Source organism: Sciurus vulgaris (assembly GCF_902686455.1).
Source record: "Sciurus vulgaris genome assembly, chromosome: 7".
NCBI classification, from domain to species: domain Eukaryota; kingdom Metazoa; phylum Chordata; class Mammalia; order Rodentia; family Sciuridae; genus Sciurus; species Sciurus vulgaris.
Window position 1 is genome coordinate 76,271,255 of NC_136467.1, and position 11,469 is coordinate 76,282,723.

Sequence of the window (11,469 nt, forward strand, 5' to 3'; positions counted from 1 at the left end):
GTTCATAAAGGAGAGCGTGGGGGGCATGGTTTAAGGACATTCACAAAGGAATGTGTAGAACAATAGGATCTGGTCTCCAAGCAGAGAACAGGAGTGTGATGGTGAATTCTCAGCAAGCTACAATTTCAATGAAGCAGAATGATTTTTTAGTGGGGGGATAACTTGAACAAGTGAGCTAGAAGTTTATAGAGAAATGGGCTCCGAATTTGTGATGTGAAAGTGATGTGGGTTTTGATTATGGCCAAGGGATAGGGCTCCCATTTGTGGAGGAACAGATCACTGCAATGAGCAAGGTCAGTGAAAAAATATGGTAGTTACTTTCTTCATGGAGTGGCAGTGATGGGAGGTGAAGACAGTAAACAGTAACAAACATAAGGTTAAAAACACTTGTAAAAAAGTGGGTGTGTACAATTTTTTTTTTTTTTTTTTTTTGTGGTGCTTGGGATTGAACCCAGGGCCTTGTGCTTGCAAGGCAAGCACTCTACCAACTGAGCTATCTCCCCAGTCCTACAATTTTAATGTAGAGTAACTTGGGTGTCTGATAAGGTGGAACTTAGGCTAAGTACTGAATTAGTCATTAAAAATACAGGACTAAGCATTCCAGTGACACAGAGTAGGTGTAAAGGCTTTGTAGTGGGGAAAATAGCCAAGTATGTGTTCAGTGAAATGAACACACAGCAGGAAATGGTAAAGTGGGGTAAGGATATCCGAAGAGGTTGGCAGGGGATTTAGGCAAGCTGTGAGACTTGATTTTAATCAAAGGCGAGTAAAGGATGATATTCAGAATATTAACAATCAACACAGCACAGGAATCAACTGGAGTTCGGATAAATACATCAATCAGAATAATCACCATTTGTAAACAGATACAGCCGAACTGATATACAACTATTCATCATCAGTCCTGGCTGCATGAAAGTTGTTTTGGGTCAGCATTTTCCCAAGTCTGTTCGAGATATTAATTCAGTGGGATATACCTAATATTAACAGCAAAAAAAAAAAAATTTTTTTTCATGGTCCACTAAGACTGGAAAATTTGTACTTCAACAGATAACATACTTTTTTTTTTTTAAAATAAGGCTTTTCAATATTTAATATAGTAATGTGCACTGGAATTTTTAAGAGGGAGCTATAATTATGTAGTTTAGAAAACTTCTTTGATCACATAATTTACTAGCCATGCCCCTGATATCATACTACAATAAACATTTTTTAAAAGGCTGTCTTAGACTGCATGACATTTTGCCATCTCTCATAAACATTAATCTATTTCCCTGCTCCATTTACATTTAACACTACTTATCTTCTGGTTCCCATCATCTTTTTTGGCGGGGGGAGGGACAGGATCATTTCCAGTCTTCCTACTATTAATCTCCACTTTATGAAATCTTTCCTCTATACAGTGCCAAATATCTTTCAAAAATTAGTAACATTAAGTTGTTCAATCTAAATGCATTCAGTAACCATTTTTTTTTGGAAGGTTAAAAATCTGTGTCTGTTTAGCCCTTTAAAATAATTTAACTATAGTGAATTAGCGGCTGAAAAGTTCCAAAACAGTTACACTTAACATAATGATGTACTGAATAACATGGTTTTTAAGTGTAGTATTAAAATTCTTTGAGTTGAGAAGAGGAAAAAAATACATTTTAAAATGATGAAACCTTGGGAAAATTTAGGTTGCAGAAAGAAAGTATCTTAAAAGACAAAAGATTAAGGAAAAGTATACCATGAAAAATATACACTTTATGATTCCTTTTTTAATACTTAGGCATTACATTCCATATTGAATTTTACCAACATGCTACTCTACAAATTCATATTTATTTTGTATAATTTGAATTTTGTTTCATGCTAAAAAGCCCACTCTTCCATAATTACTTTCAACATACAATACCTGAAATAAAATAAAAAAAAAAAAATCATTCAATGTTGGCAAACCCTTTCCCCTAAGATGTAAGGGAACAATTACAGAAATGTCTAGTGGTCCATCTTCTTAAGTTAATAAGCAAAAGAAAAGCCCCAATACATTGGCATTTTCACTTAACAGTGGCTCATCACTACATTATCAGAAATAAACTTATTTGTTACTAAATCAAACAATTTTACTAAATGCTCACCTTTAAGAGCTCGGTCAGCTTCTAAGAAAACTATGAAAATATTCAATTAACAAAAAAATTAATATTAAAATTATTCAGATAAATTATCGTATAGAAAAAAACATGTATTAACCACCCATGAAAACAATTTTTATTTTAATAAATAACAGTGGGCTTACCAAAGGGTAAGGATTTTAATGTGTCAAGTTTTATGCATATTGATAATAAACCTTAAGGTAGTGAAACCAACTACTCAATATAATCCACTAAACCCTAAAAATTAAACTATAATACTTTAATGATAAAACTTAAAAAAATATTTTCCAAAAGAAAATAGTTCACTCCTTGACCATGCTTATTTATTCAGAGTACCAGCAATTTCAGTTAAGTGCTTCATTTTTCCTGCAAATCTGATGCTGCACAGGGAATATACACATTTTTTTGTATCATCACAATTATCATCAATATCTCAGGCCAGTAATATTGTGAATGCAATTGCTTTATAACAAACACAACATAAAAAAAAATCAATGCTAATATTTATGGCAAACAAAAGTAATAGTAAAGAAGGATGTCTTTTTTTTCCAGTACTGATTTTAGTTGGACTCTAAATGAAGGTCATTAACTCTCCTGAAATAACTTCTACCTCTGGCTGTGAATCCACAGTATAAATATGGTGAATAAAGCTAAAACTATAAGAGATAAGTATATACTGAATAATCAAAATAATCAATTATAACAACTAATACTGCTCTTGAAGAGTGATCTAATGAAAAAAGTATCATTAGATATGGTGAGAAAATACAGACAAATCTGTACAATCTAATGTCTATAAACAGTAAAATCAAAACATCCAACTTCCTTATAGAAAGTGTTTCATCTATGTAACTATAAATGTTAAGATTCTTGCATTTTATAAACACAAGATGGGCTCACTTTGATGATACCAATTTTAAGATTTATAAAAATGTTTAAAAAATTATTTCCACAAAAGTTTATACAGTTTAAAGCTATACACCAAGCTATAAATCTCAGAAAAATGGGAGGAAAAAACCTTTATAAGATCACATGTATAAAACAAGAAATGAAATGTGATTTTATTTAAGGCAATACTGGGCTACTTCACAAATCACCACCTCAAATATTTACACTGCTCCACACTACTAGTTTCTATCACATTCACAAAGGATTTTTAAAATACCAATGTTTAAAATCTTCAATGTAGCAAATTTTTAAATTCACATTTCCATCATATTTCATGGACTCATAGTAACTATATCCAATTAAAAGTCATGGAAAAAAAACAAACAAACAAACAAAAAAAAAACAAAAACCTGTTGCTATAGGAAACCACTAAAGAATCTGCTTTAATTTCACACAAATACCACCCAAAAATCCCGGATGGCAAATTTACAAAGCAGAGCCAAGTGCTGATATAATGTGCCCACTTTGTGAAACATTGTCTTGAGATCATTTTGTAAATAAACGTTTCATGTAAAAATCAATGAACTATGGCAAAGTTTCTAGTTTTAGTTCAAAAAGTTCTTAATTTAAAACAAAGAAGTTTTAAAAATCTGATCACTTAGTTAAAAATTAAAATTCCAAATATAAATGTATCATTTAATAGTTTAGACTTACAGACTGCTGGTGGCAGCAAATGATTTACAATAATAAATATATACAAAAAAAGGTATCTACAAATAAAGAGTACTGTTATACATGAGCAGTGACCTGGTGAAACATACCAATCACACAGATAATTCAGTCTGGTTCATGAAAAGGGCAACTGGGAGATAGAAATTTGAGGTTTAACTCAAATATTTACAATAACTGAAGTATTGATTCTGTTCCTCAAGTCCCATAGGGATAAAAAAAAGTTTTACATGACAAATGTCATGTGTTTTTTTTTCTTTTGTTTTGCTTTGTTTTTTTTTTTTTTTGGCCAGGTTAATTCACATCAACAAAAAATAATAAAACTTTCACAATTACAGCATGCTTGATGGCTTCCTATTTAAAATACAACTATAAATGGTATATTTATAGTACATTAGTTATCAGTACTGCCCTCTGCCTGTGGCTTTACCTATACTGATTTCTTTTACTACAGACATATCTGGATCATTTGAATGTACTTCAAGTTTTTTCAGACTGACGGTAGGTTTCATTTCCTGAAGTTGCTTTAGGACAAGCTCAGTGCAATCTTTAAGAGTCTTGTCTAAAACAATTTTTACATTATCACTGCACTGAAGCTGCGACGGATTGGCAAACTGTACAAAGATTTCACTTTCTTTACAAGAGCACACATGATTTCCACTAGATATAACTGTCTTATCAGTATTTTTTCTTGAATTTGAATGGGCTCCTCTTTTAGTTCCACTACTTGGATGGTCTTTGTCAGTACTTTTCTTCTGCTTCACTGCAGACTCCTCAAGAAACTTCAGAAATGATACTTCAAATCCCATTGGTTTAAAGGAGCTCCAGTCAAAGGATGCAGGATGCTCCTCAGTGGTTTGAATCGCAACAGCAGTTTCTTCTTCTTTATGCGTGTTACTTAACTTAACTGTTAGTTCTGGTTCAGCCTTTTCAACTCTCCTTTTCTTATTTTGTGAGACATTTTTTTCTTTATTAACTCTCTTCAGATTACTTGATTTTTGTCTATCTGACTGGGAGGGGTTATTTTCTTGAAAATCATTATTTACATTTGAAGAGGTATTAGCCTGGTTCTCCACAGTTGTGCTGTCTTCATTTATTAATTTTGTAATAAACAATTCTGTTAGCTCATCCATTTCATCTTTTTCATTTTTTTCAACTTCCTTTTGTGGAACAGTAATTGCTCTTGAGTTATCATTGTTCTCTGATACACATGTGTCAGAATCTTTCACATCATTTGCAGCACCTTCTTGCTCAGAAGTTTCCTTTATTTGCGAGTTGCCACACTGTTTGAAGACAATAAGAAGATTGCGGTGTTGTGATGTAAAAGCTTTAGATAATTTATGACACTTATAATGCCTAATTATGTTGCTTTCACTTGTAACAACTGAAGTACATCCCTTTATCATACATGGATACTGGGTTACAAACCTGCTTGTACACTCAGACAAGGCATCATTTCTAGCCTTTATAGAATACACATGCTTTCCACGTTTCAGAGAATAAGGTTTGTTTTCTTCAATTTGCATAATCTTTGTATTCTTGTTTTCTAAATTATTTTTTTTCTTTCTTTTGGTCTTAGCTATTTTGATTCCCTCCTTTCCACATCTGCTATGTTTTGTTCCCCGATATTTAGATTTTGATCTTTCTTGGTTTGCCTTGCTTGATATATTTTCCTGCCCAGGTGTTAATTTTCTTGGCCTAATCAAGTGAGCTTTATGTTTGTCATTATGCTTGTTAAAAATGTGTCGGAGGAGATTCGACCGAGTTGCATATATACGGTCACAGCCTTCACAATCACACTTGTATATGCCATCTTCTTCAGTTTTACTTGTCCTTGATCCAATTCCATGGTCTGCCTCAAGATGAACAACATAGTTCAAATACGTTGTAAATGAAGATTTACATTCTGATTGGTCACATGGAAATTTGCCAACATCCACAGAAGCGGTCATGCTTTCAATCTCCTCAGGAGTCATTTCATGAAGTTTCATGTAGTGTTGTATTAGGCCAGTAATTGCTTGGAAAATTCGAGAGCAGTCACTCACCTGACATCGAAATTCTTTCATCGTTTGTTTAGTTTCAGTTTCTTCAATTTCTTTACCAGTTTCATTTTCCTCTTCAACCTCTGCAGAAAATGCAGGAAGATCTGACTTGTGTACAGCTTGATAATGAAGAATCAAGTTTTGCTGTATTGTAAAGGCAGCAAAACATCCCTGGTGAACACATCGATAAGGTCTGTAGGGACTATATCTTGTTGGAAATTCAAGGGACTGGGAAACTGGCTTCTTCCGTTTTTTCTCTTCCTTTTCTTTTTTATGCCTTCTAATTTTTCGTCCTTTAGTTTGTATGTTTGTGAGAGAACTGATATTATATTGGTCAGAAGTAACTGCAACCAGTTGTGAAGAACTTTCTGTTTTTTCAGGACTTTTTTTTTCTATGAGTTGTTTTTCTGGGGTGACTGCTACATTACTGAGGGCATTTTCTGTTGCTGATCCCAATTCTAGAGCAGGCTGGCCTTCCCTTTTGTTTTCCTCTGTCATACCTGGCTGTTTTTTAACTTGTGTAATTCGTGGGGCTGACAAATTTTCATTCTGAGATTTTCTTCCATAAGGTCTTTTTATTTTTAACTTTACCATTTCTTCTGTTGTAAAATGATGTACCAACTGACAGTGTGCCCGGAGATTAGAGTTTCTTGTAAATGTTTTTGTACATGTAGGTACTACACATTTAAATGGAGCAAATTTCAACTGATTCTTCTTGATTTCAAGAATCATCTCTGGAGTATATTGATGGATTTTCCCATAGTGCTTAAACAGTGCATCCTTTGTCATAGCACTGTAGTTACAGCCTTGGTTTTGACACACAAAAGGCTTATTAACTTTGTCATTAAACTGAATGTGTATCATTTCAGAAATTGGTTGAACAACTGTGACAGTGGGAATTGGTTTAACAGGAGCAGGAGTCAGTGTCACTGATGTATTTATTAATATACACTGGGATGGAGTGGACAGGTCATTTTCTAATTTTAATTTTTGTAAGCCTTCTAAAATTTCCTGTATTTGATCTTCTTTATGCAATACTTCAGACTGTGGAATGTTACTTTTGGTTGGTATTACACTTACAAAAGAGGAAAACTGAGAAGAATCAGGTAATTTGTTATTTTGTACAGGATTCACTGAAGGAAGCTGAATGTTATAATTAATTTGAGCATTCTGTGATGTTTCACCAGTACCCTGAGACCCACTTTTTACCTCAAGTATTTGAGAATTCATAGCAGTTTTAATAATTTCAAGAGTCTTTTCAAAGTTCTGTATAACATTATCTTCAGAAATCTGCAAATCAGAATTCACTGAAGTTGTGCATGAATTCAAAGCCATCATTTGGGAATCACCGTTTTCAGTTTTTATTAAAGGGGCTAACACTGAATGTGACTCAAGATTGGTTTTGAAGTTCTCTTTTACATCAGTCATAAACAACTGATTGTCAACATTATTTAATTTCTGCGTTAGATTTTCCACCAAACTCTGAGGTTCACAATTTGGAATTACATTTGAATGAAGATTAGTGGCAGGGATCTCAATACTCTTTGCTATAAGTCCCATTGTTGTTAAGTCACCGGGTACTAAGTTTGGGGAAGCATTAGGTGCAATTAGTGGAGGAGCAACTTTCTTTCTTCTCTTAGAAGCACTATTTCCCTTTTTATTTAAATGGCTGGATCTTGTATTCTGAGGACCACTTATAACTGACACACGAGAACTGTTACTGGTAAAAGTTTGTGATGGACCAGAAGAATTAGGATATGAACTAGAGCACAAACCATTTTCAACAGTCTTCAGTAGTAAGTCGTTTGTTGGAAAAACAGGCAAACTGCTACATTCCTCAACGGTGGAAGTTTTGGAGTTTGGTGTCCGATTTGAGTTTGTCAGCAGGGTGTTTGGATGGCACACAGTCTGCAACAAGGGTGGTACAGTTGGATTTGGCATCACTGTTGCATTTACTTGTGCTGTATCTGAGACACAACCTGTTGGAACAACCTGAGAAAGCATTTCAGCACCCTCAAAAGTACTGGGAATGCCAGCAGTTTCCAAAGCCTGTTTAATAATTTCACTTCCTTCTTGACTAACACTGGTATTAAAGTTATTCACACCAGATCGAGGAAATGTATTTGGTAAAAATGTTGATGAGCGATTTTCAGCAGCAAGAAGTTGTAGGAATGATGGATCTTTAAAACATGCTTCTGGATTGAAGGTAGACTGTTGTGGCTGCTGCAAATTTACTGCATTTGTGGACAGAATCATGCTGGCAAGAAGAGAAGGCTGTCCATTACTCTGTAGAAGTTCTTGAGCAATTTCTGCTCCATCCAGTGGTTTACAATAAGATCGCTTAGATAAGTGTCCCCCCAGTGACCTTGGATTAGTAAAAGCCCTGTAACACCTGCTACAGATAAATTTCCCATCTCTGATAATTGCAGGCCATTTAGCCCTTTTGTTGTGCTTGGGTTTTCTTTCCTTCCCATTTGGGCCACGCCCCCGGTCTTTTTTCACTTTTTCCGGTGTAGATTGCTGGGCACTGGTGTTGCTAAAGTCATTTGCAACATTTACTTGTGAAGGGAAAACTGCATTTTCACCATTACCCCCCTTTAGAAAGGAGGAATTAGTGTTTCCTTCAATCTGTGAGGAATAATGATTTGTATTATTTTCCAGCTGGGAAAAAACTGAATTTGTCCCACTATCTGCTGGTGAAGGGAAGAGAGACATTGAACTACTTTCTGCAGGTAAAGGAAGGAAAGGATCTGAACCACTGTCAATATTCAAAGGCAAAACTGTTTTGGTTAGATCTTCCATTTGTGCTGGCAAGGTTGAATTTGATAAATTTTCCATTTGAGAACATAGCATACCACTTTGTTCACTTTTATCCTGAGAAGGTATATTTGGATTTATGACACTTTCCATCGAGGGCAACAATGGAGTTGACACATTTGCTAAATGGGCTGGAAAAATTGAAGGTGAGACATGTTGCAACTGGGTTGAACAAGCAGGATTCCCATTGGCTTTGGTCTGTGGTGTAAAAAATGCATTATTAGAGCTCACCTGTGATGGTAAAAAATACACAAACTTTCCATTATTGGATATATTTAAGTTATTAGATTTTTGACCTTTTTTACTTTTTCGCTGCATTTTAAATGCAGCATATTGGTCAGGGTGTGCAGTCTTCATGTGTTTCCCAATACTCTGAGAAGAATTATAGGTTCTCGTACATCCCTCGACCTGGCAGCTGAATTTCTGAACTGGAGGTTTTGGAGGCACTGATGGAGTTCCTATTGAACTACTTGAGTTAGGCGTTGATGGAACGAATGTGATACTTTCTAATGTCTTAAGAGGTAAGTTATAAAGGTTGGGTGGTGTTTTAACGTTACCTTCACATTCAAACTTAGAAGTTGGTAAACCGTTTTGAAATCCTGCCTGATTCTGCACAGAAAAGGTCATCAAATTGTTCACTTGTCTTTCTAAATTTTGTGGATTAAGGTTGCCTACTTTAAGGGTTTCTGGATTTACTAGATTATTCTGAGCAATCTGGCCTTCATTAAAGCAATCCTGTTCTTTTCTCTCTTGGAAACCTGGATGACACAAATCATTACAAGTATCTTCAACTGGTGTATTTACATTTGTGACCAGTGGCTCGCTTGTGGCTTCCACAGTTGAGTTTTCTTGCTTCCCAAAGTTATCCTCCAACCCCTGATTCAGAGATACTTTGATGGACACGGCAACTTCACTGGCTTGAAGAAGAGGAGTAGGGGCAGGGTTTTCCAAACCATTTGGTAATGGTCCATTAGCTTGCCTGAGGTCAGAGGAAGAAATCTGGTTTTGTTTGGTCACAACTGACTCTGCTTTGCTTTTATCCCAAACATTACTTCCACCTGCTGGTAAGCTGTTTTCAATGTTATTCTCTGAAGGAAGCACAGATCTTTCTTTCTCAGTATTCTCTTCTGTGTTCTGATTCACTCTGGAAGGCTGAACAGAATCTCCAGATGAATTAAGCTGGTCTTCAGGAGGCAGTGTTTTTTCAGGAGTACTATGATCATCCAGATGCTTTTCCAGCTCGCTCTGAGAACGATAAACTTTACCACAACCTGTGAACTTACAAGTGTAGGTATTATAATGTTGTGCTTCATGATCATATAGTAAATAAGCTTCTGAAAAAATTCTGCCACATTTAGGAAACATGCACTTTGCTCTAAAGACTTGATGTTCCTTTCGATGGGTTAAAAGCTCTGCATAACTATTAAAACCAGCCTTACATTTCATCTGAATGCAAATATATGGTTTACTGCCACAGTGCATTTGTAAGTGATCATTGAGATGAGTTACACTTACAAAATGTCTTCTACAGTACTGGCAAATAACTTTTTTGCTTTGCATTTCAAGAAAGCGCTTGGCATCTTCATTGTCCTTATGCCCCTTTACATGAGCAATTAAATTTTTAAAGTACTTGAAGCCCTTTTTACAAAAAGTTACAGGGCAATTGAATTCATTAACAGGTACTGGTTTCTGAACTGGGATTACTTCTGGCTCATAAGACTTATCTTTGTCATCATTCTCATCATCTGAGCCATCATTATCATTAAACACTATGAAATCTGTTGAATAGAGACTATTCTTTTTTATAGGCCGCTGTTCCTGCTTAGCCACAGTATTAGTCTTCTGATTCTCATGGGTGGTTGCAATCTTAGGAGGCCTTCCCAGTCTTCTTAATGGTTTCATAGCTGCTAGTCTCTCTTTACTAGATTGTTTAACATGCAATGTGACATGAGGGACAAAAGTATCTTTAGAATTAAAGTTCTTTGCACATATAGGGCAACTGTAAATCCCATCTTTGTAATGTTTCTGAGCATGTCGTACTATTCTGTGACCAAGGAATTCTTTGTCACATAGCACACAATACTGCATATAGGCTTGCCAATTCCTAAACCTAGCAGATATAAATCCCCTTTCTCTTAATTGCTTTATCTCCCTCTTCTTCTGTTTTTCATCACCAATGTCTTTAAGATGGCCAGAATTAGCACCAACTACACCAGAAAGTCCATTCATAGAAGTTTCTTTACTTTCCTCCTGGTAGTCTACTACTTTCTCATATACTTCACTGTCATTTAATTCATCGATTGAAGACACAATGGATGCTTCTTCTCCCATTAGTGCAAGACATTGTCGTTTTAAAGTTTTCCAATCCCAGAATTCTGGATCAAAGGGCCATTGAGTTTTCAAAACAAGTAAGAGTTCACAGCGTAGAGAATTTGGTATTGGAAGATTTTCTTCATCATATTTCTGGTCTGGCTGGTTATATAACATTTCCACAGCATAATATGCATCTACTGTAGGTTCAATAAGAAATTCACTCAGTTGACAAGCACGTTTAACTTCCAGATCATCAGGCAACAAACATGAAATGGTCTTGCAAATGGATATTTTCACTTCAGTATTTTCTGTAGATTCTAAGCGAAGAGCTTTTACACACAGTTCTATACAGGTAGCAAGTCCAGCTCCTTCAGTCTGTGAAAAAGCAAACAGGAAATGTTAATTAACACCAAAGATTTATTTATTTTAGTTTTTAATAACCAGATGTGCTTTTCTCAAATCTGGCAAAAGCAACATATGAAAAGATGTCCCTTCTAAAGCTCTGCAGCTTAGTCTAGTGTGTGTGTATAAAATGAACTGCATAAAAA

General features: G+C 35.2%; 1 protein-coding gene across 7 annotated transcripts in view; it reads right to left on the bottom strand.

Moving 5' to 3' along the window:
• Nucleotides 1-1,076: 1,076 nt before the first annotated feature.
• The window catches only part of ZNF292 (zinc finger protein 292), an 83,006-nt gene continuing 72,613 nt past the window's right edge, over nt 1,077-11,469 (bottom strand). For all 7 annotated transcript variants that reach the window (XM_079146926.1, XM_079146927.1, XM_079146929.1 and 4 more), the window contains one exon: nt 1,077-11,296. In XM_079146926.1, coding sequence (XP_079003052.1) covers nt 4,151-11,296 — 7,146 coding nt within the window. In that variant the 3' untranslated portion in view covers nt 1,077-4,150. The remainder of the gene's footprint in view (nt 11,297-11,469) is intronic.